This window comes from Pithys albifrons, chromosome 28, assembly GCF_047495875.1.
Source record: "Pithys albifrons albifrons isolate INPA30051 chromosome 28, PitAlb_v1, whole genome shotgun sequence".
In the NCBI taxonomy this organism is placed as follows: Eukaryota; Metazoa; Chordata; class Aves; order Passeriformes; family Thamnophilidae; genus Pithys; species Pithys albifrons.
Genome location: NC_092485.1, coordinates 5,312,396 through 5,337,848, shown reverse-complemented (window position 1 = coordinate 5,337,848; position 25,453 = coordinate 5,312,396). Strand labels below are relative to the sequence as shown.

Below are 25,453 nucleotides of genomic sequence, written 5' to 3'. Positions count from 1 at the left end.
CATTTCCCAACACGCCCGAGCGGCCGCTCCGCCGGGGTCCTCCCCGCCGCTGGGGGGCGCCACACCCCGCGCCGGCCCCCGCGGCCCCTCTAGCAGCGCATCCCTCGGCACTCTGTGGCCCCGCCGCCATGTTGGCCGCGAGGGGAAGCGGCGGCCCGGACCCCGCCAAGATGGAGGCGCGGAGCCCTCGGGGGGTGTAGGGGTCCCGTCCCCCCCGACCCCCGGCCCGGGGCCGCCCGGGGCCCATGGAGCGGCTGTAGGGTGAGCCGGGGGCCGGGGGAGCGCAGGGCTGAGGGGCGCTGGGAAGGGGGCGCAGGAGGCGGTGCCGGCGGGAGGGGCCTGGGCCGTCAATAAACTTCAGTGCTGAGGGGAAGGGCGGGGAATTGGGACTGTTCAGGCTGGAGAGGGGCGATCTGGGGGGGCCTGAAGGAGCCCACAGCAAAGACAGACTATTTACACGGGCCTGGAGTGGCTTCCCAGTGCCAGAGGAAGGGTTAGGTGGGATATTGGGAGGGAATTCCTCCCTGGGAGGGTGGGCAGGCCCAGCTGTGGCTGCCCCAGCCCTGGGAGCGTCCCAGGCCAGGCTGGACAGGGCTTGGAGCACCCTGGGATAATGAAAGGTGTCCCTGCCCTTGGCAGGGGGTGGAACTACTTAATTTTAAGGTCCTTTCCAACCCAAACCAATCTGGGATTCTGTAATTCCGTAACTCCCAAGGAGCTGCTGCCACAGCAGAGGCGACCTGGGGGCATTTGCAGAGCAGTTCCCTTGAATTGGATCAATCAGTTTTGGTGTCCTGCTCCTTCCCGTGTTTTGTGACAAAACCAGCGTTGCTCAACATTGGTATTTGTTATCTATTTACCAGAGGTTGGGTGGTTTGGGTGTTTCTCTGGGGAGCAGCACCAAACTCGTGGCACCAACTCAGCAACCAAACCCATCTCAGGTGAAATTCACAATTAAAACGCTGAGATTTATTTCTTTTTTTTGAAGGTTTGGATTTTACTGCAAAAAGAGACTGTAAAAAATCAGTGTTTCAGTTAAATATTTAAAATATGAATATATTTAAGCATGTATTAATAATACAGTGAAAGTCTTCTGTTGCCATAAGGAATGCAGTAAAGTGCAATAATAGAAGGATTTCTCCATGGTGAAATTGGGCTTTTTTCTGGATGCTTTTCCTAGCAGAGGATTTTTCCTGATTTGATGCCAAGTCAGTATCAAAGCAACCAATTAAAGCACTTCACTAAAACAGGAAAAAATTGAATCAAACAGTCTGGAGTGTCAAATCTGTTAAATGCTGAATTCTCAGCCCAGCTTTGTCTCCTCCTGCTGCCCCTTCCCAGGCAGAATCCCCCCAACAACCAGGGCAGGGGGGCAGCAATGACTGTGAATCATTCCTTGGCTGCAATCCTGCAATTCCCACAGGACAGGGAGGAACTGGGTGATGGAGCTGGGGTTGAAAAGCCCCAGATACTGATAGGGACTGACCTAATTATCCCTGAGTTAATTATCCAATTAGCCCCTGCCCACAGCCTCCCCTCCAGGGCTGCTCTGTGTGATCTTGTACACAGAATTAAAGGTTTTCAGTGTTTTGCTTTATTTGAAAGCTTGAAAAAGGCTTGAACCCACCATGGAGCCCACAAACCCACCAACCAACCTCTGCTTTCCCCTCCTTGCTGCTCTTTCACTTGGCACACAGGTTAGAAGTGATTCCTTCCTTGAAATGAGGCTTTAAACCCCAAGCTCAGCTGGAATTAGAGGTTTGACTTCTCAGGCTGTGCTTGTGCTCTGTGGGGCTTTAAGATCTGTTGAGATCTTTGCTCTCCAGCACCACAAGTTGTGGTCTCAGGGGGTTTTGATCTCTTGAGGAGGAAGTTGCACTCACAGAGCAGGCAGGCAACTGGTCCTGTGGTGTGTGTTGAGTTCTCAAGTGGCACCTTTGGCTGTTGGTGACTCCCCAGTGATTCAGGCATTGCTCAGACGTTGCTCCTCCAGCCCAGGGGCCTTTTCTGTAGCTCCAAACACCTCAAACCCCCTGGTGCTTCCTCCCCTTGTCACTGGTGGGAGGTAAAATATTGGATATTTGGAAATGGAGCTGTAGGGAAGGTTAAACTGGGCTCACTGAGCAAGAAACTTGAGGAATTTCCCCCCTGTGTGTCCTGGCCTGGCTGAGGGCAGAGTTTGGAACTGAGGGAGGGCAGGGGCTGGTGGGGCTGTGCCCATAAATCCTGTGGGTATCCACAGCCTGGATGTGCTTTAGAGCTTGGGAAGGTGCCATGCAGTAACCCCAGGGTTGATTTCTGACTAAAAATCAACATTACAAAGAATCAAACTTAATCCTTGAAGGGAAGTTCTGGCCAGGTGGGGTTTTGGTCTCTTCTCCCTAAGGACAAGGGGGGCACGATGGGCTCAAGCTCTGCCAGGAGAAATTGAAGTTGGAGATCAGAAAAAAATTCTTTCCAGAGAGAGTGCTCAGGGATTGGAATGGGCTGCCCAGAGAGGGGGTGGATTCCCCATCCCTGGAGGGTTTTAAACTGAGATTGGACATGCCATGATCTGGTAAAGGGACTGGAGTTGGACCAAGGGTTGGACTTGATGATCTCAGAGGTCTTTTCCAACCCAATCCATTCTGTGATTCTGTGGATGTGGCACTGAGTGAGAATCCACCACGTCTTGATCCAACCCCACTGTGAGAATCCACCACGTCTTGATCCAACCCCACTGTGAGAATCCACCACGTCTTGATCCAACCCCACTGTGAGAATCCACCACGTCTTGATCCAACCCCACTGTGAGAATCCACCACGTCTTGATCCAACCCCACTGTGAGAATCCACCACGTCTTGATCCAACCCCACTGTGAGAATCCACCACGTCTTGATCCAACCCCACTGTGAGAATCCACCACGTCTTGATCCAACCCCACTGTGAGAATCCACCACGTCTTGATCCAACCCCACTGTGAGAATCCACCACGTCTTGATCCAACCCCACTGTGAGAATCCACCACATCTTGATCCAACCCCACTGTGAGAATCCACCACGTCTTGATCCAACCCCACTGTGAGAATCCACCACGTCTTGATCCAACCCCACTGTGAGAATCCACCACGTCTTGATCCAACCCCACTGTGATCACCAGCCCAGGGCACTCCGTGCCCTGGGCTGGTGATCACAGTGAGGTTGGATCAAGGATTGGACTTGGAGATCTCGGAGCTCTTTTCCAACCCAGTTCTGTGATTCAGTAACCCCGAGGTTTGTTTCTGACTAATCAGCGTTACAAAGAATCAAACTTTGTGCACGTTTATCTGTGAAAGTGGAGGCAAAGCCCTGATGAAATCAGCGTTGAAACAGTTAAAGTCACCTTTGGGGGATTCTCTCACCCGGGGACAGCCGAGGCCCTTTCCTGGAATGCGGGGGGGGGAGAGGAATCCAGTGGTTTGTTCCTCTCGGGCTGGTTTTTACCCCAGCCCGGGTTGTTCTCAGGGTCCCCTCCCTGCCCCGCCCGGCCCGGCGTGGTTTGAAAGGGCGAGTCAGAGCCGGGATGGGCAGAGCCTTCCCTGGCACCGGGACAGCAATCCCGAGTTAACAATCCCGGGATAACAACCCAGCGCATCCCTCAGGCCAGGCCGGTGAGTGTTCGCAGGTACTTCAGGGGTTGTAACGCTGGAGGGGGGCTCTTTGTTTTCTGCTTTTTCGTACTCTCAGTTAGAGATCCGCGTTCAGATTTGGGCAAACGGTGGCGTGGAAATGTTTGTATTTCGAGTTCCTGCCGCTGTCGGTGCTGTTTGCAAACTTTAATGTGCTTTAACCAACCCCTTCTGAATGTTTAGAGACACGTTTGATCTTTGGGAATGATTTTGTCTTCCCGATAGTGCCTCACTTCGGAGAACTGCAGTGCCATAAAACTCTCCAGAAGCCTCTAATGAAGTCATTAAAAGCTCTTTTTAATAGATGGGTGGGGACTGAGCAGTCACCAGTGCTCAGGAGCTTGAACTGCTGCTAAAGCTCCGATTTTTGTCACTCCTGAGCCACGTTGAGCCCGTTTTGTCTGCACTGGGACCTTTGGTTACTCCTCAGGCAGGACTCGGGGTGTTCTGCTCGTGCTCTGAGCTAATCCTGCTCACCTTCCTCACAGCTGGGTGTAGTAATAAATTCATTTACTGCAGCTGGAAAATTCTGTCAAAGACAGTTGAGATATTGCTTTGAAAGTTTTGGGCTTCACCTTTTCAAATCTGGTGTTTTGGATTTAGAACTGACATTGAAATGGAAATATTTAAACTACTGCTTGGATTAAAAGTTGAGTAAAAACGTTTCCAGCGTTGCAGTTACTGAGGCAAATTCAGGAGCCAATCTTGGTAGTTTAGCCTTAATTTAACCAAAAAGTGGCTGCAGGGCTTGTGTCAGTATTGCCTGAAACCAGATTCGTGTTAAAATGGAGAGGTCCAGGGACACAATTCTGCAGTTTATTGGTCTGAGCTTTCTGAGGTCAAGGCTTAATTTTTTTTCTCCATCAAGTTCAAGTTGCCTTTTCCCAGTGAGTAGTTAATTTACACCATCCCTTCTCTTTACAAGTTTCAGACTTGTTGGGTGGGGTAGATTAAAGTGGACTGTGCAGAGAACATGAGTCACTCCTGCTCGATGAGAAGCTGCTCTTTGGGGTGGATTCTGAAACTGAGACAAACTCAAATAGCTGCAGGACTTCCCCTTTTCTTCCCTTCCAGGAAAGGATCAGTCACCTGCTCACCAAAATTAATTTATCAGGCATTTTGGGGGGAGGCTGCAGGAAATAACAGGAGGTGGGGAATGTGGTAGTTGCAGCCCTCAGCTCTGGCTGCTGCTGCTGCTCTGGGAGTCAGGGGGGCTGTCCTGGGGTTTCCAGTGGCTGGTTGTGACTCAGCTCCTCGTTCCCCACCTCTGACTCAGGACGGTTTGCTGTGACCTCGTGGGCTCTGGCAGCTCCCCAAGTTCCTCACTGTGCTGTGTCATCCTGGACTCACAGCATGGAATCCCAGAATCCCAGACTGGTTTGGGATGGAAGGGACCCCAAAGCCCACCCAGTGGGCAGGGACACCTCCCACTGGCCCAGGTTGCCCCAACCCTGTCCAGCCTGGCCTGGGACACTCCCAGGGCTCTCTGAGTATCCTCAGTGTCCCAGTTGTCCCAGTTGTCCCATGGCTGGGTGCAGTTTGGAATGCTGGAACCACTGAGGGTGAGGAAGACTTTGGGGTCATCAAATCAACCCATCACCACCATGTTCACCATCAAACTGTGTCCTCAAGTGCCACAGCCACAGGTTTTTGGACCCCCCCAGGGATGGTGATTCCCCCACTCACTGCCCTGGGCAGCCTGAGCAGGGTTTTCCAACCCTTTCCATAACAAGTTTTTGTTAATAGCTGATCTGAGCCTCCCTTTGGGCAGGAGGGGCACAGCAGGACCATCAGCATTGCAAAGCATCATTTCAAATTGTCTGCTGGGCTAATTTTAAACCCTGGTTTCCTGAAGCTTCTGAGAAGGTGGAAGTGGTTAAACTGCAGCCCAGGTTTCTCAGCCTACATGAACCTCCTGAATTTTACTTGCAGGTGTGTGTGAGCAGCTGGTCACTGCCACCATGACATCCCCCAGCTCTGCCCAGCACCCAACAGGACAAGCCAACCAGGTAATTAGCTCTTATTTCCCCTCCTTATCTCTGCTCTTTTCCTCTCAGAGCAGTAATTTCTTCTATCAAATCCAAGCTCTCCAAGTCTGTAAGTAAGGATGATTTAGCCTGGTGGATCAGGGTTTTATCCTGAGGAGCTGTGTTGTCTTTCCATCTCACATCTATGATTTATGAGCTTCTTTAAGGGGAGGAAAGGGAGAACTGGGCATAGAGAAATGGTGTAATGCATGTTTTGTACCTGCAATATTCCATGGGCAGCATTCCTGCTGGAGCTGGACTCTTGGACAGTTGTACTGGAGCTTTGTATGTTAAACTTTGTGTGGTGATGCCTCCCCAGGCCTTTTCTGAGGCTGTTCAGGTGCCTTTGGACACGGAGTGCTCCTGTTACCATCCTGTTATCATCCTGTTCCTGGAACAAAAGGTATTTGCAGGGCAAGCCAAGGCCAGCGTGGCATTGTGTGCTTTGAGTGTGGTTCAAACCAGCCACTCAGAGAAGAGAAATCTGCCAACAACAGTAAAAATGTGGCACAAAAAAATCAGGTGTCCAACCTTCCAGAGCCAATTCCTTGTGGAAAACACACCCCACACTATGTGGGAATGTGGTGGGAGTGGAAATAAACTGATGGGAAGTTGAGCACTTCCCATCTGAGGCTTAATTTAGAAGCTTTGGACTGGAGCCAAGTCCTGTGCAGAGTTGATGTCTCTGCTTATTTATTCAATTCACTCTGCATGGAAAAAAATAAGTAAACAGGGTCTGATAAAAGTAGCAAAATATTGATTGTCAACACTGAGTGTCCTGGGCAGGGTGGGACAAACTGGGCCAGCAGGACTGGGGGAGCTCAGGGCCCAGTTTAGGATGCTCCAGCTGGCTGGGGTGCTTCTTTAATCAGAGAGAGGCTTACAAGAAGTGCCTTCATAACCCAGTTGAAAGTGGTCATTAGAGAAATGACTGAACAAACACATAATTTCATCTTATTAAGCACCATGTGCTGATACAAGCACTTGGGGGAGTGTGCTGAGCTTTTTCCTTCTGAAAAAGCTGGTTTTGAGGGAGAGGCTCAGGCTGGACACAAGTTTGAGCTGGAAAATGCATTTGAGAGACATCATAGTGAGAGAACAGACCAGACACATTCACAGAGGAGGGGAATTTTTGTAATTTTGGGAAGCAGTGGAATAAACACCTCGCCAAGGTACTGTCTGAGAGCTGAGTGACAAATGAGATCCATGACAATCAGGCAGCCCTGCTGTCCTGCAGGAAAAAGGTGCTGCCACTCAGGTGGTCTCTGGAAAAGATCATGGAACTCTGGGGTGGTTTGGGCTGGAAGGGATTTCCTCTCATTCAGTTTGATCCAGTTCCTTTCGTCCTGTCACTCCAGTTTCTGATTAAATCCTCATTACACAAAATAAAAAGCACCCTGGGATGATGCAACTGCTCCACATCCCCCTGAGGTTTTCCCACACCCCCAGAGCTGCTTTGAGGAGCAGATGAGACACTGATCCTTGGTGTTCATTGCCCACACCTTGTGTTTAATGCAGGGTTGGTGTTCTGTGCTTATTTCTGTGTAAATACCTGGATAAATCATTGGTCTGAGCAGGGCAGAACTGATTTATTCCCAGCAGCACTGGGGAAATCCAGGAATGTCCCACACTGCTCCTGACCCTGACTCAGACCCCAGGGCAGTCACAAGGGCCTTCATTCCAAGGCTCTGAAGTTCCAGTCTTCCCTCACAGCGTGAATGGCGGCAGAGTTAATGGCGCTGTGTGAGGGATCAAAGCCTTTAGAATTGGCTTCCTAATTTCTTTGCGTTTTTTCTTTGTCTTGCCCGTTGATGTGCCAGAGTGTTGGAATTTCTCCCAGCAGGGCTCTGCTTCCTGTCATTCCAACTAAACTCTGCTCTGTGTTGCAGGTGAGACCCAAACTGCCCCTCCTGAGGATTCTGCAGGCAGCAGGAGCACAAGGGGACACCTTCACACTGCAGGAGGTGGGCTCAGGTTGCAGGCACTGACCCTGTGCCTGGCCCTGCTTTTTGGGGAGGTGGGATGGGACTGGTTTTGCTTTTCTGTACTTTGAACCCCGACCTGAAAAATAAGAATATTTTACCTGTAGGATTGTTCTGGCTTGATTGATCATAATGCCCCTGGAGGGATTGGAATAAGAGTGTGAAATATTAAATTATTTATCATGGACAATCAGAAACCTCTGTAGAGAAAGGAGGGATGGGATAATCACATTCCTGAGGGAGTGTAGGAGATTCTGTTCCATTGTGCTGCTCTCTGCTCAATGTACCAAAGCCTTAAAAATTGGATTCCAGTTGATATTTTTTAACTTCCCCTTGAAATGGCTTGTCAGCTAAACCTAAGAGACCCTGTGTATTCATTTATTTTAAGATTAAAATGCAATATATGTACAAGATTAAAAAAATGACACTGTGATTTACAGGAGGATCCTGTCTGCAAAGAATTAAATGCAGTGGCTTTTTATTATATGTGTCAAATCTTCCTGCAGAGCCCTGTGACTTAATTTAACACTTATGCATTTAAATAACTTATTTAGCTTCTAAAAATTTGTGCAAAAACAAATTGAATGGTTTAAATGGGCAGAGCTGAGTATTAAGTGCAGGTTACCTGTAGGGACTAACACTTTAACTCAGCTGGTTTTTCTGCAGTGAGTGCAGCACTGTTGGCAACTTTCTGGGGACACTTCAGGGTCACCTTGGTGGGTGATGGTGGGCTGGAACCTGCCTGTAATTGTGCTTGGTGCACTTTGCTTTCCCCTCAGGAAATTCCAGAGGAATTACAGTACTTTGCTCACTGTAGCTGAGCTGGAGGATGTTTCCTCTCCATCCTTCTGTGTGATGCCAGTGGGGCTAATTTTGCCCCTTGCAGGCTGAGGGGCAGCACTGGGAATGTGCTCAGCCTTTGGGAAGAGCCTGTTCTTTGAACTGTGAGAGTGCTGGTTGTCCATCTTTGCCTCAGTTTTCCCTCTTGTCCAGGGTTAGTTGTTACAAATACCATAAATCATAACTCTCCCTTGGTTGGGAGGCACAAAAAGGCAGCTCTGATTTGACTCACACTGTGCAGGGCAGAAGGAGGCAGGTATTATAAATTAAACCAAATTTCCAGGGTGTCTGGGGGTTGGTTCAGCTGCAGGTGGGGCTGAGGTGTGTCCTGTGCCCACAGGTGATGCACCACCTAGGCCAGTACATCGTGGCGAGGCAGCTCTATGACAAAAGGCAGCAGCACATGGTCTGTTGTGGAGGAGATCAGCTGGGAGAGCTGCTGGGACTGGACAGCTTCTCTGTGAAAGATCCAAGGTAGGAGAAAAGTCACCTTTAACCCGGGTTTGTCTTACAGAGTTGGCTGAGACAGCAGCTCTTGGTGTCCCTGACCTGTTCTCTGTCACACAAACCTCCCTCAACACCAAGTGGTAACCAGGTGGGACAGGTGTGAGTCCAGCTCCTTGTCCTTGGCTGGTGATCACAGTAGGGTTGGATCAAGATGTGGTGGATTCTCTGTCCCTGGAGGTGTTTAAGAGGACACTCAGTGCCACATCCAGTCCCTTCTCCAGCCTCGTTGCTCTTCTCTGGCCCCGCTCCAGCCCCTCAATCTCTTTCCTCAACTGAGGGGCCCAGAACTGAACACAACACTCAAGGTGTGGCCTCACCAGGGCTGGGTACAGGGGAAGGGTCACTGCCCTGGGCCTGCTGGCCATGCTAGTTTTGATACAGGACGGATCCCATTGGCCTTCTTGGCCAAAGGGAAATGAAAGGGAATGTCTGTGCCTGCTGTAGGAGGGTAGTGCTTGGTTTTGGGGGCACTGACGAGTCCCTCCCTCCCTCCCACAGGCCCCTGTATGAGATGCTGAGACGGAACCTGACGCTGGTTGCACTCACAGGTAGGTTGGGCACAGTCCGGGCAGCTCCTTTCAATGTAGTGTTGATATAACCTGGTAAGTAATGAAAATCAGGCAGAGAAATGCCTGTGAAGCTGGAATAAACTGCTGCTGAAGGTTCTGACAAGACAATCTCTTGGAGTATGTGTCTTTTCTGTGTGTCAGTAGCTGTGGTACCACATTGGGGAGCTGTCTGAGTGGTGTGGCTGCCTAAAATGGCCAAAGTAGGGAGCAGTGACAGAGCTAAATACTGTGCATGAACAAATCAGCGTGGCTCAAGTATCCCATCCAAATCATTATTGATTTTCTCAGTATTTTTCAGTTTCACAGCTGCAGCTTCTCACTCTCACCTCATTTTATACTTTCATAATCCATAAGAGTACTGGAAACCCAGCGAGCTCTGCAGGCCACAAGTCTGGACTTTAATCAGACACTTGAACCTTTAAAGGTCACTGTTGCTTTCCCAGCTCATAAGAGAAATCAAATCTAGCTGTATCAAGAGTTCTTCAGTCATAAATGGAAATTTATTCTTAAATTAATCTAAGTTGGTGGCTTCCTTGCAGCCAGTTCCCATTGTTGGGCTGGTAATCTTAGTTGGAAAAAATCAGCTTGTGAGGGAGCTGTGCTGGGAGAGCTGTGGACTCCTGTGCTGTATTTCCTGGGGGCTCTAAGCAGATCATGTGGATCCCAGTTCTTTACAAGGGCTTAGGCTATTTCTGCACGAGTGCATAAAAGCTTGTGCAAATTTAGAAACTGAGAAAACATGGCCCTGAAGTGCTTAGTCCTGTGCTTGGAGCCACACTGGTGCCTCTGAGGCCCCCCTGCTTCAATTACAAAGAAGGATCTTTTTAAGTGGACTCTCCTAAACGTGTTACCTGTAGGATAACTGTGTGAGTGCTGTTTCCCTTGCTGATGATGTCCTGGCCTCTTCCCCAAAGCAGTTGGTGTGGAGAGCAAAGGATCCCAGCCAGACACTCTCCTCTGCTGCCCTGTCCCCTTTCCTTGGTGTGTGGCAGTGACTGTGGCTGTGACTGTTGGTCTTGGTGTGTGGCTGTGGCTGTGTGTGACTGTGACTATGAGTGTGATGTGACTGTTGTGTGACTGTGACTGTTGTGTGACTGTGACTGTTGTGTGGCTGTGGTTGTGGCAGTGGCTGTTGCAGTGGCTGTGGCTGTGGCTTTGCTGTGACTGTGACTGTTGTGTGGCTGTGACTGTTGTGTGACTCTGACTGTTGTGTGGCTGTCACTGTTGTATGGCTGTGGTTGTGGCAGTGGCTGTGGCTGTGGCTCTGCTGTGACTGTGACTGTTGTGTGGCTGTGACTGTTGTATGGCTGTGGTTGTGGCAGTGGCTGTTGCTGTGGCTGTGGCTCTGCTGTGACTGTGACTGTTGTGTGGCTGTGACTGTTGTATGGCTGTGGTTGTGGCAGTGGCTGTTGCTGTGGCTGTGGCTCTGCTGTGACTGTGACTGTTGTGTGGCTGTGACTGTTGTGAGGCTGTGGTTGTGGCAGTGGCTGTGGCTGTTGTGTAACTGTGACTGTTGTGTGGCTGTGACTGTGACTGTTGTGTGGCTGTGACTGTTGTGTGACTGTGACTGTTGTGTGGCTGTGGCAGTGGTGTGGCTGTGACTGTGACTGTTGTGTGGCTGTGGCTGTGGCTGTGGCTCTGACTGTTGTGTGTATGTGCCCAGTCCTGGTGTAGCTCTAACCCTGCCAGAGAAGGCCTGAGTTAGACCTGTGTGAGTGTGACTAAAACGAACCAAGCTTGGCAGACCAGACCTCAGCCAGATCCATAGTGAGGGTCACTCCAGGTATTGTTTTTCCTTCATCTCCACACAGGAGGGACTAGAATTGCCTTAGGACTTAAGGAGTTCTTCATCTTTCATGTTCTGCAGTGGCTGCTCATGTTCCCTGGCCAAATCAGGGCTTATCAGCTCATCAGTTTGCAAATTATTTCAACTACTTTTAAGTGCACTTGGAGAAGGAAAAGTGGCTGCAGCACATCTTGAGAATGAGGAATAAGCCCTTACTTAGGGCTCTTTATCAGACCACCATCTGATCTGACACCTTCCTTGGCCAGCTTTCCCCTTTTCCTGGCCAGGTCTTTCCTCCTTCCTGGGCCAGCTTTCCCTCCAAGTGTGAGTGCCATGAGGTGTATTTAGGAATCCCTCACTTCAGGGACATTTGTATGGGATAACTTGGCTCCAAAAAGGAAGCCTTCCAGTCAGGGCAGTGTTTCCACACAGTGAAAATTTATGAAGTATTAGAAGGGTGAGTCTTCATCTGTTCCAGTGTCCCTGCAGAGCCAAAGCAGTGATGGATGAGCCAGTTGGCTTCTGTTTTCCTTCAGGTATTAAGTAATCAGTGGCTGCAAAGCTGCTGTGATGGCAGCAGGAAAGGAAAAGTGAACTCAAGCACTGAAGGGCAGAGCCATGTCATCTTGTCCTGGGTTTTGCTCCATTTGATGGCCACTTTGTGGTCTAATTTTCTGCCTGTAGCAACAGTTTTCAGTATCTCATATCAGTGCTGTGATTCATGGTGTGAATCAGACTCCTCCTGTGTGCCTGGAGGGACACAATTCCAGCAGGGAATTTCTCTGCTAAATTGAAAGGGGAGCAAGCAGGAGCCATCCTTGGATCTTTTGTTCTTTAGCCAGTCATTCTGTCTGCAGGACAGACTTCCTGAGTGCAGCTCCTGTTATGCAGAGGGTTCTGGTAATTTGATTGTTCTTGCTATTTAGCTTGGTCTTTTAATTAACTCTTGGGGCCAGCATAATCATCTGGGTTAAAATGTGTTAGGGCTGTGTCCACAGCTGCCCAGGAAAGAGCTTGCTGTGCATGGAATTTTCCCTTTAATCTCTGTTCCTCCTGCCCACACCCTTTAGAAAGGTGTTTTTCCTGCCTCAGCCTGAGCTGGAAGAGGTGGAATCCTCAGGTAGTTATAAAATTCTTGCTCTTCTTCCCTGTTCACCTCCTTCAGCACGGATCTGATCCAGCCTCCAGGTGGGATTCCCCACACTGGGATCCCACCTTTGGGAGATCCCATGTCACGACAGGACCACCTGTAGGACAAAGGACAGTTTTTCCCTTTGGGAAGAGGATTCTTCCCTGCTGTGAGTTTCCATCTCCTCCAGGGAGGCACAGACTGTTCCATAGGCCGCTGCCTCCATGTGTTCTTTCTGAGGGAGGAAGGGCCTTGTTGCCAAAGGGTTTCTCAGAGGTCTGCCAAGCCTGGCTCGTTGGTTGCTTGTGAAGCCCCTCTGTGTTGTGAGAATGGTTATTACCGGGGAAGGTTTTTTCTTTTGTTTTACCTGCCATCTAGATGCTGCACAGACTCTCCCAAAGGAGCAGAGCGTCGATAAGCCAAGCCAAGACCAGCTGAAGGTAAACCCACTGCCTGGTGGTTTCTTTTGTTGTACAGAGTGCCCCTTCTCTGTACCTGTGCATGGTGGACTACCAGAACTTTGTGCTGCTTGGCTGCCAGGTCCTCACCTTCCTGAAAAGTTCTTGGAGTCCACAAGGCAGGGACAGAGTGACCCTTCTCTGTTCTCCTCATAACAGAGTTCCAGTCTCTGAGCGCGTTTCTCTGGGGTGTAGCACTTCTAGTCCTCAGTTCCTCCAGTGTGCTTCCTGTTTCCATGTCTTTCCCCCTCTGTCCCATCCCCTCTCTGAGTAGGACTTGCCAAATAATTAAGCTTTCTAAAACGTGTGACCAAGTTCTGTGTTTAGTTAGGATTGTTTTTCAAGCTTTCAGTGAGAATTGGAAACCTAGGAAAAATCTTTGCACCTTCAGGCTCATTTCCAGGTGTGTTTTGGGATGAAGGCAGCCTGGTCTGGGGGGTGTCTGTTCACACTGGGGGCCACAGAGTCCCAAACATCACAGTGTTACTGAATGAAAATTGGTAACTTTGGAACTTTTGCCAAGCTAAAGATTTTTCCTAGGTTGGAAACTCACGTTTGTGCTGACTCCAGGTGCATTAGGCTTTGTAAAGGGTAAATAGTGTGTAGTTTTTGTTGAGAGACTTTGACTCCTCTTCATAACTGCTTGGTCTTGTCCTGCAGCTGGTGACTCGGAATGGAAGTGCTACATCCCCTTGTCCCTGCAAGCTCTGATGGACTAACACCTGCATTTTCCTTCCTGCAGTTGAGCAAGGAAGAAGGTTCTGACTCCGGGACCACGGAGAGGGAGAGCAAGGCCTCTGCTTTGTCTACCTCAGAGCAGAACTGTGACACTTGTGAAGGTGAGTCCTGGCTCTCCTGCACTGCCACGACCTGCACCAGCCCTGCTGCTGCTCCTCTGCATCAGCAAGCACTGGGGCAGGGCTTTGGGACACTGATAAACTCTGGTTTGGGATAAAATCATTTAAAATCATCAGTTTGTGCTGGAGATTGAGAGAACACAATTGTTGACCAGAGGTGTTTTATGATAAATGTGTTTTCTGGCTTGGCTGTTTGGTCTCATAAGCAAACAAATGCTTTGAAGGAAATGGCAGGTTAAACCCCAAAAGCTTTGAAGGAAATGGCAGGTTAAACCCCAAAAGCACATCTATCACTAAACAATGCCAGGGAAAGTCTTACAGACCTTGCTGAAGGGTATTTTAAATGCTGAAATTACACTTGTATCTGTTTATCTCCCCAAGGGACTCTTGTGATGACACAGAACCCAGCCTGCTCTGTCTGCAGTCATTACCTGCAAACCAATCAGGGAACTGAATTACAGTGGGGGGTTTTTGGATCCAGCATAAGTGTAATACAGCTCCTTCTTATTTAGACATTTCCTCTGGTGTGATGTCTGGGGATTTCTTGCTGGGTCACTCATACAGATCTCAGATGTTGTGGGTGCAATTTTCCAGTTTTTCTGCTTTCTGTTCTCAGATTGTTTTCATATCAAGGAACCTAATTTGTAAAACCAGGTCTTTGTGAGTGTGGGTATTTCCAGATCAAATGAGAGCAGCAGATTTTTCCTGTGTGTACAAAAGAGGGAGAAACAGCCTTGTCTGTGCCTTTGAAACTCGTGGCACTGAAGGGAGGGAGATTCAAGGTTATCTTGAAACTTGTGCTGAGCTTGGGATCACAGACTCAGCTGCACAGGCTGAAAAGGAGAGTGAAGCATGGGGAGGATGGATTCTTACCTTCCTGCTTCCTATGTGAGCCTGTTTGGAAATTCAGGAGCTCTCATCATTGGAAACTAAATTCAGACCAGTTCTTTCTGCATCCCAAGTCACTCAGGAAATCTACTCAGTGGTGACTTGGGAAGGGCTCAGAAAGAAATGTTTATGTTTCTCTGTTGAGATAAAAGTCAACCTGTGCCAGTGCAGAGACCTTGAGAGCACTGGGATGTTCCCTGACCTCAGTGCAGGGACTGTTTTGCCAGTACAGACAAACACCAGAGCTCCCAGCAGGAACTGGTGTCACAGGGAGCAAGAAAGGTTTCCAAACTCAGATGGGGCCATGTTTTTCTCTGCTGGTCTCTTTACAAGTGTAGGTGTGGCATGACTTAGACTCTACTTGGCTCTTACAGATAAAGACTTAACAGAAAACCTCTCTAAAAGCAAGAAGCCTAAACTGGACCTAGTGTTTGAGGAATGGGATGTAGCTGGTCTTCCATGGTGGTTTTTAGGCAACCTCAGAAGCAATTACGAGTCCAGAAGTAATGGATCAACAGATATTCAGACTAACCAGGTGTGTAGACATTTGGAACAGGTGCACTGTGTCCTCTTCCTCTCTTCTTTTGGGTTCCAAGTCAATAAAATATTCTTGTTCTTTCTTTCCCCTTCCCACTCCAGGATTTTCAGCCTCTCCCTTGTGTGTTCCCGTCCCAGCCTTTCACATCAGGTGGTTGGTTGCCTTTAGTGTTTTAAATAAACCAGACTCTCTCTGAGGGCTGTGCCAGCCCTTGGGGGTCCCTCTGCACTCCAGGGCACTGGTTGGACTTCAGTTGGTGTCTTCTGGGTTAGAGGGTGGTGGCCAGGTGGAAGGGTGAGCAGCACAGAGCTGGAATTTGGGAAAAGGGGTGGCTGAGAGTGGTGAGGTGCCCTTTTCTCTCCTGGAGGTGCCTGGAAAAGCTGCCCAGGGCTGAGGAGGTTGTTGATGGGGAAAAGGGGAGAGTGATGGTTGTGGTGCAGGTGCTCCTCAGCTGAGCTCTGAGTGGGTTTCCCTGTTTCTTTCCCATCAGGACATTGACACTGCCATAGTTTCAGATACTACTGATGACCTGTGGTTCCTCAACGAGTGCCCAGTGGAGCAGGGCAGTGCTGGGCTCAAGGGAGAGGTGCTTGGCTGTGAGGAAGTGAAAGAAGGTGACACAAAGGTACCTCTCCCACCTGCCCCAGTGTGTGTGTTCCACAGGTTGGCCTGGTTTAGCTGATCCATGTGCTGTGCTGATACTGGAACCATCCAGAGTTTAAACTGGGTTTGGAAAGGGCTGTCACCATTCCATGGGTCGTGACTTTCCTGCTCAGGCTTTGGGTTAAATACGGATTTTCAAGGCACAGAATTAATTTAAAATTAATGAAACCTCCAGCAGCAACTTTACTAGATTTCTGTCTAGATATCTGCAAGAATAATAAATCACAGAATCATAGAATTAAGGTTGGAAAAGACTTTTAAGGTCATCAATTCCAGACTCAAAGAGAAAAATCTCAGTTTACATTGACCACAGTCAAATAGAACTAAACCAGGCCAGCAACAATTATCAACACTCTGGAATAAAACCACCACAAAAATGGCTTTTCATTCACTTACAGAAATAGCTTGATTAGCATGGTGATTATACAGTCATTTAATTTGAGTGTGCAGTGCCAGGCACGTGATAAATGGAGATTATTGCAACATTTCCATTCTCCTCCTCCAACAACAACATTTCCCCTCTTTGCAGGTGACTGAGGATGTGTGTTTGGATGACTTTGAGGATTCTCAGTACTTAGGAGATGACACAGACAGAGAAGCTGCTTCTGAGGTAGGAAATCCCTCAGGACAACATTCCCTGCTGGGACAACCCATCCTACACCCACTGCTGCTTGTGGCAGGAGAAGCTGGTTCTTGTGAGGGTTCCAAGGCCAAAAAAGGTGGCCAGGCCAATGCTGGATGAAGTTAGTGTTGATATCCATGCATGTTTTAATAGGGTTATCTCCATGTTGTCCTCTGGAAGGAAATCTGGAGGACAGTTGGGTTTCTGTGTCAGGATCAGGGATCCACTGAGTCCTGGGTGTCCAGCCCTGGAGCTGCCTCTTGTTTTGTGTTCTCTGAGATGGGAAGAGAATCCAGATCTCATCTTCCTGTGACACTTGTGTGGCTTCTGTCAGGAGGGTGGAATGTCTGGGGTGGTGTCTGTGCCCTTGCAGTGCTTTTTTCCCATTTAAATGACAAAACAAGGTGGAAAAAGAACAAGCAGCAATTACTGAGCTGTCACCCCTCCCCACTACCCTCATGATGGATCCTGAGAGATATCAGGTCTGTGTTCTCTGAGCTGTCCTTTTCCCAGTCCTGAGGCTGCCTTGGAGGTTTGTTCTAAGACATCAGAAGTGTATCATGAGACTCTTTGCAGCTGATGACACACAAAAATTGGTATTAGGATAATTTTCCAGCCTGTGCAGGTATAAATGGGATGTCCCTGGCACTGGACAGCTGAATCATGGCTGTGATCTTGGGCAGCTCCTGCCCTTGCTGTGTGGGGTAATCAAGCAAACCTCCATTAATTGTGTGGATTCAATAGTTGCCAGGTGATTAGTGAGCCTGGGAAGTGTATCCTGACTGACTCCAGGAGCTCTACCCTTGAATTTAGAGTGAGATACTGAAAATTCAATAAACTGCCCAGCAGAGAACACTGTATTCCTCCAGAGTGCTGAGGGCTGGGAGGGAGGACAGGATTTAATGTTTGAGGGGTCTGTGGAACACACAGGGGGAGTCACATCCTCGTTAGGCTTTCTGAGGTGCTGGTAATCAAACCACAAGCTTATAAATCAGTAATAAATCCTTTTTTTTTGGATGAGGCTTCTTTGCTGCCTTTCCTACGTAGAGGAAATGAGCTGCACACAAGAATACCCTCATTTACTGCTGTGTTTTGGCCTCAGATTCCCCAGGACTGCTGGCAGTGCACCAAATGCAAGAAGTTTAACTCTCCAGGCAAACGGTACTGCTACCGCTGCTGGGCCCTGCGCAGGGGCTGGTACTCAGACTGGCCCAAACTGGCCCATTCCCTCTCCCTGCCCTCCATGGATGCCATGAAAACCCAGGAGCAGGATGAGGGGGTGGATGTCCCTGACTGCAAAAGGACCATGTCAGCTCCAGCTGGGCAACCCCCCCACATGTTCATGGTGGACACCAAACCCCCCTCCGGCTCTGTGGAGTCTCTGGACTTGGCAGGGGCTTATGAGAGCAAAGAGTCTCTGCTGAGCTTCACTGAGCACAAAAAGAAGGAACAAATGGAGTCTGCAGAGAGTATAAAAGCTTTGCTGAGTCCCTGCTACTTGTGCCAGCACAGGCCCCGGGACGGGAACATCGTCCACGGCAGGACCGCTCACCTCGTGGCCTGTTACAGGTGTGCAAGGATGCTGAAGAAGAAGAAATCCACCTGCCCTGTGTGCAGGAAGGAGATTGAGATGGTCATCAGGGTCTTTATGGGGTAGTTGGCCCACTCCAGGCCCTCTCCTCCAAAAAAGAGCCAACAGTTTGCTTGCACTCAAACCCCAATGAAAGCCAGTGAAAGCCAAAGAGAATTAAGATTCAAATCTGCCCCAGCACAGTGAGGAATCCTCAGCAGTATCCACTTCTTCATGCCCATTTAAATCCAAGCCTGTAGGGAACAGGGAGTGACACGTTGGTGTCAATGCCCCAGCCTGGAAATTGTTTAAATCTTCTAATTTCAGCTCAGTGATGTCACTGGGATTCCCTGTTCTGACAACTGGTCCTTGAGGAAAACAAGTTTTGGGAAGAGTTGTGACTTTTGGAGTGGATTCTCTGACAGTAAGTCAGAGCTGTGCAATGTCTTCTGAGGGGAGAGTGATCTGAAAGGGAGAAATACAGGGAGAGAAACAGTCAGGGTGGGTAGACCAAGGTATCTGCAACATAGACAAGCCATTTCTCCAAGGATCACTCCTCCTGAGGGCAGTGAGAAGTAAATAACCCTGTTTCTGGTTGTTGTTTTAAGGTAGATTTTTTAGGCAAGGTGAAGGTCCTCTTGCTCCCAGACAGGAAATGAATCCTCCCAGACTTTTAATCCATAACTTCTCAGGTCACATGTCAGATGGAAAGAGAATATAGTGTTACATTTTGCTTTCTTATTGGCTTATTTAATTTATATTGATTCTTTTCTCATCTAAATATATTCTCTGTCATCTTGCATAGCTTTGAAGCCTGCCCAGCATTAGCTCAAACTGCTCAGCCAGCTGGATTCAATTCCTACAGCTCTGTGCCTGTTTTGGGATGTTCCCAGTGCACCTTCCACCTGTCTCATCTCATCAATCTGCACAGAATATCCTCAGTTTTCAGTGCACTGTGGCTTTGAGGGGGAAAAATAACTTCTTCAAAGCACCAGTTGCCCTCTGGGTGTCAGTTTTTTAATTTTCTCCTGATTTTTCCTCCCGCCTTGTGATGTGACACTTCCACTCTGCCCTCCAGAGCTGTGCATGGTCACTGCTGGCTGCTAAAACTCAGCTAGAACTTGTAATTTAAAAACATCTCACCCTTTCCTGAGGTGATAACCCAGATTTGCTCACAATTCCCTCAGCTTTCCTGTTTCCCAGGCCTTTTGGAGGACCAAGAGAACCTTCACCTTTCAGCTCTTCAGCAATTTGAGCTCAGCCCAGTGTAGAATAAACCCTGTTTGCTGTCACGTCTCTGACCAAGGGAGAGCACATGGAAACACAGCAGGAGAAGGCAGTGCTGGTTCCTTGGTGCTTCCTGAGGCTGTTCCTCCTTGTTCCCCACTCTCCATGTGCTGGTCCAGCCCCAGCAGGTCAGGGGTCCACAGCAGGCCCCAAAACCTGCCCAGCAGAAGGTTCCAGCAAACCACAGACTCAGAGCTGCAGTTCTGTGCAAAATACCCGAGTAGGTGCTATGAAATCTCTGCAAATCACTGCCAAAACTCTTCATCCTTTCCCTAGTGGTGGGATGGTTTCTGTACTTCGGTTTGTTCCTGGCTGTTGTTGACAGTTTGTGCCAGGAGAGGGATGGGCTGGCACATCCTGCCCTGTCTGCAGCTCCCTGGGAGCCGGTCCTGGTGGAGGAGGAGATTTATTGTTCCCTTGGCTAAAGGGAATTGCTGGTGATGCACTTTAACCCCGCTGGGATCAGCAGCTTTACCCCTGCAGTTACACAAGGGGGGGCCTGACAGGTGGGTTTTCCCATTTCAGGTGGGATTTTTCCCCTTTTTGAGTGGTATTTTCCCCTTCTAGGGTGGGTTTTTTTCCCATTTCAGGTGGGTTTTTCCTCCTTCTCGGGTGGGTTTTTCCCCTTTTCGGGTGGATTTTTTTCCCTTTTCATGTGTTTTTTTTCCTGTTTTAAGTGGACTTTCTCCCTTTTTCAGGTGTTTTTTTTTCCCATTTCAAGTGGGTTTTTTCCCCCTTTTCAGGTGGGATTTTCCCCCTTTTGAGGTGGGGTTTTTTCCCATTTCAGGTGAGGTTTTTTCCCTTTTTGTGTGGATGCTTTTCCCCTTTTTGAGGTGGGTTTTTCCCCTTTCCAGGTGGGATTTTTTCCCCTTTTTGCGTGGCTGTCTTTCCCCTTTTCCAAGTGGGTTTTCCCCTTTCCAGGTGGGATTTTTTCCCTTTTTGCGTGGCTGTCTTTCCCCTTTTCCAAGTGGGTTTTCCCCCTTTCCAGTTGTGTTTTTTCCCTTTTCTGTGTGGATGTTTTTCCCCTTTTCCAAGTGGGTTTTTCCCCTCTCCAGGATGGGGTTTTTTCCCTTTTTGTGTGGGTGTTTTTCCCCTTTTCCAAGTGGGTTTTCCCCTTTCCAGGTGGGATTTTTTCCCTTTTTGCGTGGCTGTCTTTCCCCTTTTCCAAGTGGGTTTTCCCCCTTTCCAGCTGTGTTTTTTCCCTTTTCTGTGTGGATGTTTTTCCCCTTTTCCAAGTGGGTTTTTCCCCTCTCCAGGATGGGATTTTTTCCCTTTTTGTGTGGCTGTTTTTCCCCTTTTCCAAGTGGGTTTTTCCCCTTTCCAGGTGGGATTTTTTTCCCTTTTTGTGTGGGTGTTTTTCCCCTTTTCCAAGTGGCTTTTTCCCCTTTCCAGGGTGAGATTTTTTCCCTCTTTGTGTGGGTGTTTTTCCCCTTTTTCAGGTGGATTTTCCCCCTTTTCCAGGTGGGTTTTTCCCCTTTCCAGGTGTATTTTTTCCCTTTCCAGTGCTTTGGGCTCAGCAGGATGCCTTGTGGCACTTTGTGGCACTTCTGAATACTGTGAATTCCCCTTTGCCACAATTGCTTCTGAAAACTCTCATGTTTTGCTAAAAGCAGTTGGGCTGAATTGTTCTGATCTGGCCACACTGAAAAGGGTGTGATTAATGTTGACCAAGACAAAAGTCAAGAAAGTTTTAAGTTCCAGTAACGGGGTTGAACACCCTTCCCAAAATCCCACTGAGATCCGTGTGCATTTTCCCAGTTAATGGGAATTTCAGTGTGGAGGTTTGGGGTAAATCTGTGGGATATTTTCAGTGTAATGATTTTTGTCTCTGTGATTTCTTGTTCTGTGTCACCACAGTGTTTACAACCCGCATTTGCCAACTTGTTAAGTACTTTTAACTCGAGTGTTCGATGTAACTGAGGCACCACAGTCTGAGTTGATTTTCCTGTTAGAGAAGAATAAGCTATTGCAGTGCAAGGCCCTTGTGCAGCTGTGACTGCCCAGGTTGGGGCCTGAGGGGCGGGGGTAGTGCAGGAAAAGAAGAAAAGAATGTTTAATTGCTTTAATTTAAATCTAACTAAGCGTCAATGCACCAAGAACTCTTCTGTGAACGAAGCATTCAGTGATTCCATGCTGGTTCTGGAGGGTGAGGAAGGAGCTCAGAGCATCTGCTGTGCTTATTGCAGTGCAGGTGATGTGTTGGCACCTTCCCTTTTCCACAGGAATTCAGGTGGAGTCCTGGCTCAGAAATCCTTCCCTTGGGTGTGAGTTGGGGGCTCTGACCACCCTCCTGGTGCCTCCTTGCTCATGGCAGTTCCTCTCTCTCCAGGGGTTTTAAGTGCAATACAAGAGAAGATGTCCTTGGTAGCCTTCAGGCTGCACTTCTGTTCGCACAAGTTATGGGCACAACGAGCTTTTAATGCCCAAACTCAAAGGTTTTAATCTGTTTTACTGTGTTTTTTTATCTTTGTGACATTGTTTGCTGTTCAAAGGAACCCGCTGCCTGCACTGTCAGTTTTTCTTTACTAAATGCTCTTAAGCCAGAAGTTTTGGCACCAGATTTCTGTCGTTGTTGGTTGTTTAAATACAATGTGGAAACTCTGAAGCTCCCAAGTGTGAAGTTCCAGCACATTCTAGTGCTCTGCAGTGTGAAAATGTGTTTGTAAACTCTTTGTGTTGAAACCCAGAGATGCACAGGGTGTTATTCCCCGGAGTGTTTCCAGTTGAAGTGCCTCTTCTCAGTTACCCAATGACTTGTTTGCAGCACATCGCCCTTTCCTTCAGCACTCCAACAATCCCTCCTCTGCTGGGGGGTGTTAATGAGCCAGCTGGACCTAAACGAAGCCTGTACACAAAGACAAGCCTTTGGAGCAGCCCCTCAGGCTCTCCTGAACCCACCAAGCTATGGACACTCTGCTTGTGTTACCTGTTTGTTACTGAGCAGGACTGTGGTGGGAGCACAGCAGCTTTCCAGAGTCTGCTCCATCCTTCATCCAACCCAGGTGGATCTGGACTGTGGTGGGAGCACAGCAGCTTTCCAGGGTCTGCTCCATCCTTCATCCAGCCCAGGTGGAACCTGGAGTGTGGTGGGATCACAGCAGCTTTCCAGAGTCTGCCCCATCCTTCATCCAACCCAGGTGGATCTGGACTGTGGTGGGAGCACAGCAGCTTTCCAGGGTCTGCTCCATCCTTCATCCAGCCCAGGTGGGACCTGGAGTGTGGTGGGATCACAGCAGCTTTCCAGGGTCTGCTCCATCCTTCATCCAACCCAGGTGGGACCTGGACTGTGGTGGGATCACAGCAGCTTTCCAGGGTCTGCTCCATCCTTCATCCAACCCAGGTGGGACCTGGAGTATGGTGGGATCACAGCAGCTTTCCAGAGTCTGCCCCATCCTTCATCCAACCCAGGTGGGACCTGGACTGTGGTGGGAGCACAGCAGCTTTCCAGGGTCTGCTCCATCCTTCATCCAGCCCAGGTGGGACCTGCTCCTCACAAGCCGTCCCTGCAGAGGGGAAGTGGCCGTGGAATAAATGGGAGTGGAAATGGAGCAGAAACCAAGTGTCCCAAAACCCTCTGGGGTTCTGCCTGCTCATGCTCTGCCTGTTCCAAGCTTCATCGTCCAGTCTCCAGCCTCATCTTCCAGGAAAAGCTCTCACTAGAGGCCTTCAGTGAAGGTCTTTGTCCATAAGCTGAGCAAGGAATTCCTCAAGTCCTGTGAATCCTCGTGGCCCCCCCAGTGAGCAGAGTTGGGGTGCCTGAAAGGGAGACATTGTGAGCAAGAATGAGACCACAAGTCTGGTACAGCTCCAGAAGCACAGCTGACCTTCAGACAGCAGCTTTGCAGCTCTGGAAGTCCTTCATTACCTGTCCACAATGACTGGGATTTTCCTTGCTCCTTTTGGAAACAGGCCCAGTTGCTGAGTCCCACGTCCCAGCAGCTCCCTCTGCACCTTCCCCTGATGGGTACAGGCAGCTGCACTGGCTGCAGTCCTGTTTTTGTGTTATTTTACCCCCACCAGGTGTTCTTGCTGCCCACACCTCTGTGGGGACACCCCTCACCTGTCACCTGAGCAGGTTCTTCAGGAAGATGCAGCTCCTTGAACCAAGAAATGACCCTGAGAATCTTCAACTCCTGGAAGACCCAACCACATCTGAGGAGCAGCAGGAGCATGTTGTGCCTCTGGCAAAGGTAAAGTCTGGTTCTCTTGGGAAGTGTGATGCCCTCCTGGATGTCCCATCTCCCTTCCCTGCAGCCTGGTGTTCCCAGGCTCGTTGTCCTTGTGGAGAAGCCCCCACGGCCCCTCTGCACCCTCCGGTCGCTGCCGTGACGAGCAGAAGCTCTTGCTGAACATCACCCCTGTGTTTGCACTATTTAAATAAGGCTTGTACTGCTACATTGGTCCTATTTTTTGTGTCCTGCACAAAGTGAATTTAATTAAATCGAGCTCATTCTATGATCCCATGGGTTTGGTTTTCATTTGTTCTGCATTTTGGGGAAAGCCCTTCAGGGAAAGGCCAGGAGAATCCTGGGAGCCTCCTGTGTGTCCTGCCCAGGGAGGGAGGGAGGGACTGTCCTTCCCAGGGTGTGCCTGCCTTGCACCAATGTGTGTGTGCAAAATCCAGCAGGAATGGCAGCAGGGGAAAGGCTCTGGATTCACCTCCTGAGCCAGCCTGGGGAAATCCTTTCTGGGTGGTTTCTCAGCCTGTTCCCAGTCCCCTCACCTCCGACATCCAGTTTCCCAGGAGAGCAACCACCACCCACCACTGTTCTGTGGCAGTGCCAGGAGGTTTTTTAGCCCTTTTCCAGCTGTTTTAATACTATTTTTGGAGCAGGATGGCAGCAGACCTGGAGAGGGCAGAGAGTTCACTAGGTGGCACCCACTGGCTGTGCATGGCACGGAGCCAGTGCTGGCAGCTCCCTCAGCTCTGCCTCCCTCCAGCCTGCACAGACCCAGCAGGTAGAGGCACTGAAGGCCAGAATCCCGTGCCTGGGGTTTGCTTTGCCTTATTCCCTCTTTGTGGGGACCTGCAGGCTCTGCTCTGTGCAGTGACCCAGCCCCACAGAGCCCAGCAGGGATTTATCACCAGCCAAAGGGGCAGATGCTGCTCCAGAATGAAAAACATTTTACTGGCTTTGTATGGAAACAACAAAACTCCACCTGTGGGAGAAGCAGAGCTCTGCCTGCCTTTGGAGCTGGGCTTGGTGAGCCCCCAGCACTGTCCTCAGAGAGGAGCTGAGCCCTCCCTGCTGCCCACGAGGGCTGGCACAGCCCCACAGCCCCTGGTACCTCAGGCAGGGTGGCTCAGGCAGGATTGTTTGCCCAGTGATTTAGGGGGATGCTGTAAATGCCAGGTAAATGTTTGCAGAGCCTGGGAACAGCTCTACAAGTGGCAGCTATTGTTGGGCAGCTTGGAAATCCATGTTCTCCTTAAAATCAATACCACAAAGAGGAATGAGTGGCTGAGCAAGGACGTTGCCTTGCTGGGAGTCCTGCTTGCTCCCTGTGTGTGCATTGGGTTTTATCCCAAATCAGGGAAGGTTTGGGGGCTCCCACTGTCCTTGGTGGAGGGATGGGCACAGCTTTGCTCCCCCTCTCCTGCTGCAGCCCCACTGAGCTTCACTTGGATCTGAGGGGCTTTTCCCCCACAGTGCTGAGCTGAATCCTCACCCTAAAACTCTGTTTTGAGTTTCACATGTTTTTTTTGCTCACTCCTTCCCTTGCAGGAGTCCTTGTGCAGCCCTTGGCACTCTGGATGCCAGGGCAGAAGGTGGTGCCTTCCCCAGCTGCCTGGAAGAGGCACTTTCTCCTTCCTTTGCAGGATATTTTATTTATCTACTCGATGACTTTCCCTGGATTTAATGTTCTTTAGGTGCCACTTTTATCTACCTCCTCCCTCCTTCCCCTTAACCTTGTTTGTGTAATCAGTGCCCAGATTAAATATTTACAGTGTTCTCTGCACTGGTGAGCCTCCCAGTTCCCTTCCAGTGCCAATTAAAGATTTACTAGGTGGGCATCAGCACTTCTGCAGGGCCAAACCAGCCCCCCTCGTTAGAGATTTTAAGTGCTTCGTTATCTTAGT

At 49.5% G+C, this 25,453-nt stretch overlaps 1 protein-coding gene across 4 annotated transcripts; it reads left to right on the top strand.

Annotated features, from left to right (window-relative positions):
- The first annotated feature begins 125 nt into the window (after positions 1–125).
- Positions 126–23,829, top strand: MDM4 (MDM4 regulator of p53). Of its 4 annotated transcripts, none has more exons than XM_071578922.1 (12): positions 126–261; positions 5,581–5,657; positions 5,995–6,078; positions 7,565–7,639; positions 8,838–8,971; positions 9,503–9,552; positions 12,867–12,928; positions 13,689–13,785; positions 15,066–15,226; positions 15,720–15,854; positions 16,422–16,502; positions 17,617–23,829. In XM_071578922.1, exons 2-12 carry the CDS (start codon positions 5,610–5,612, stop codon positions 18,169–18,171), a joined length of 1,482 nt encoding a protein of 493 aa, XP_071435023.1. In that variant the 5' UTR covers positions 126–261; positions 5,581–5,609; the 3' UTR covers positions 18,172–23,829. The 4 variants fall into 4 exon arrangements, with proteins under 4 accessions (XP_071435023.1, XP_071435025.1, XP_071435024.1 ...); XM_071578923.1 differs by lacking the exon at positions 126–261 and adding an exon at positions 3,561–3,630; XM_071578924.1 differs by lacking the exon at positions 5,995–6,078.
- The last annotated feature ends 1,624 nt before the right edge of the window (positions 23,830–25,453 follow it).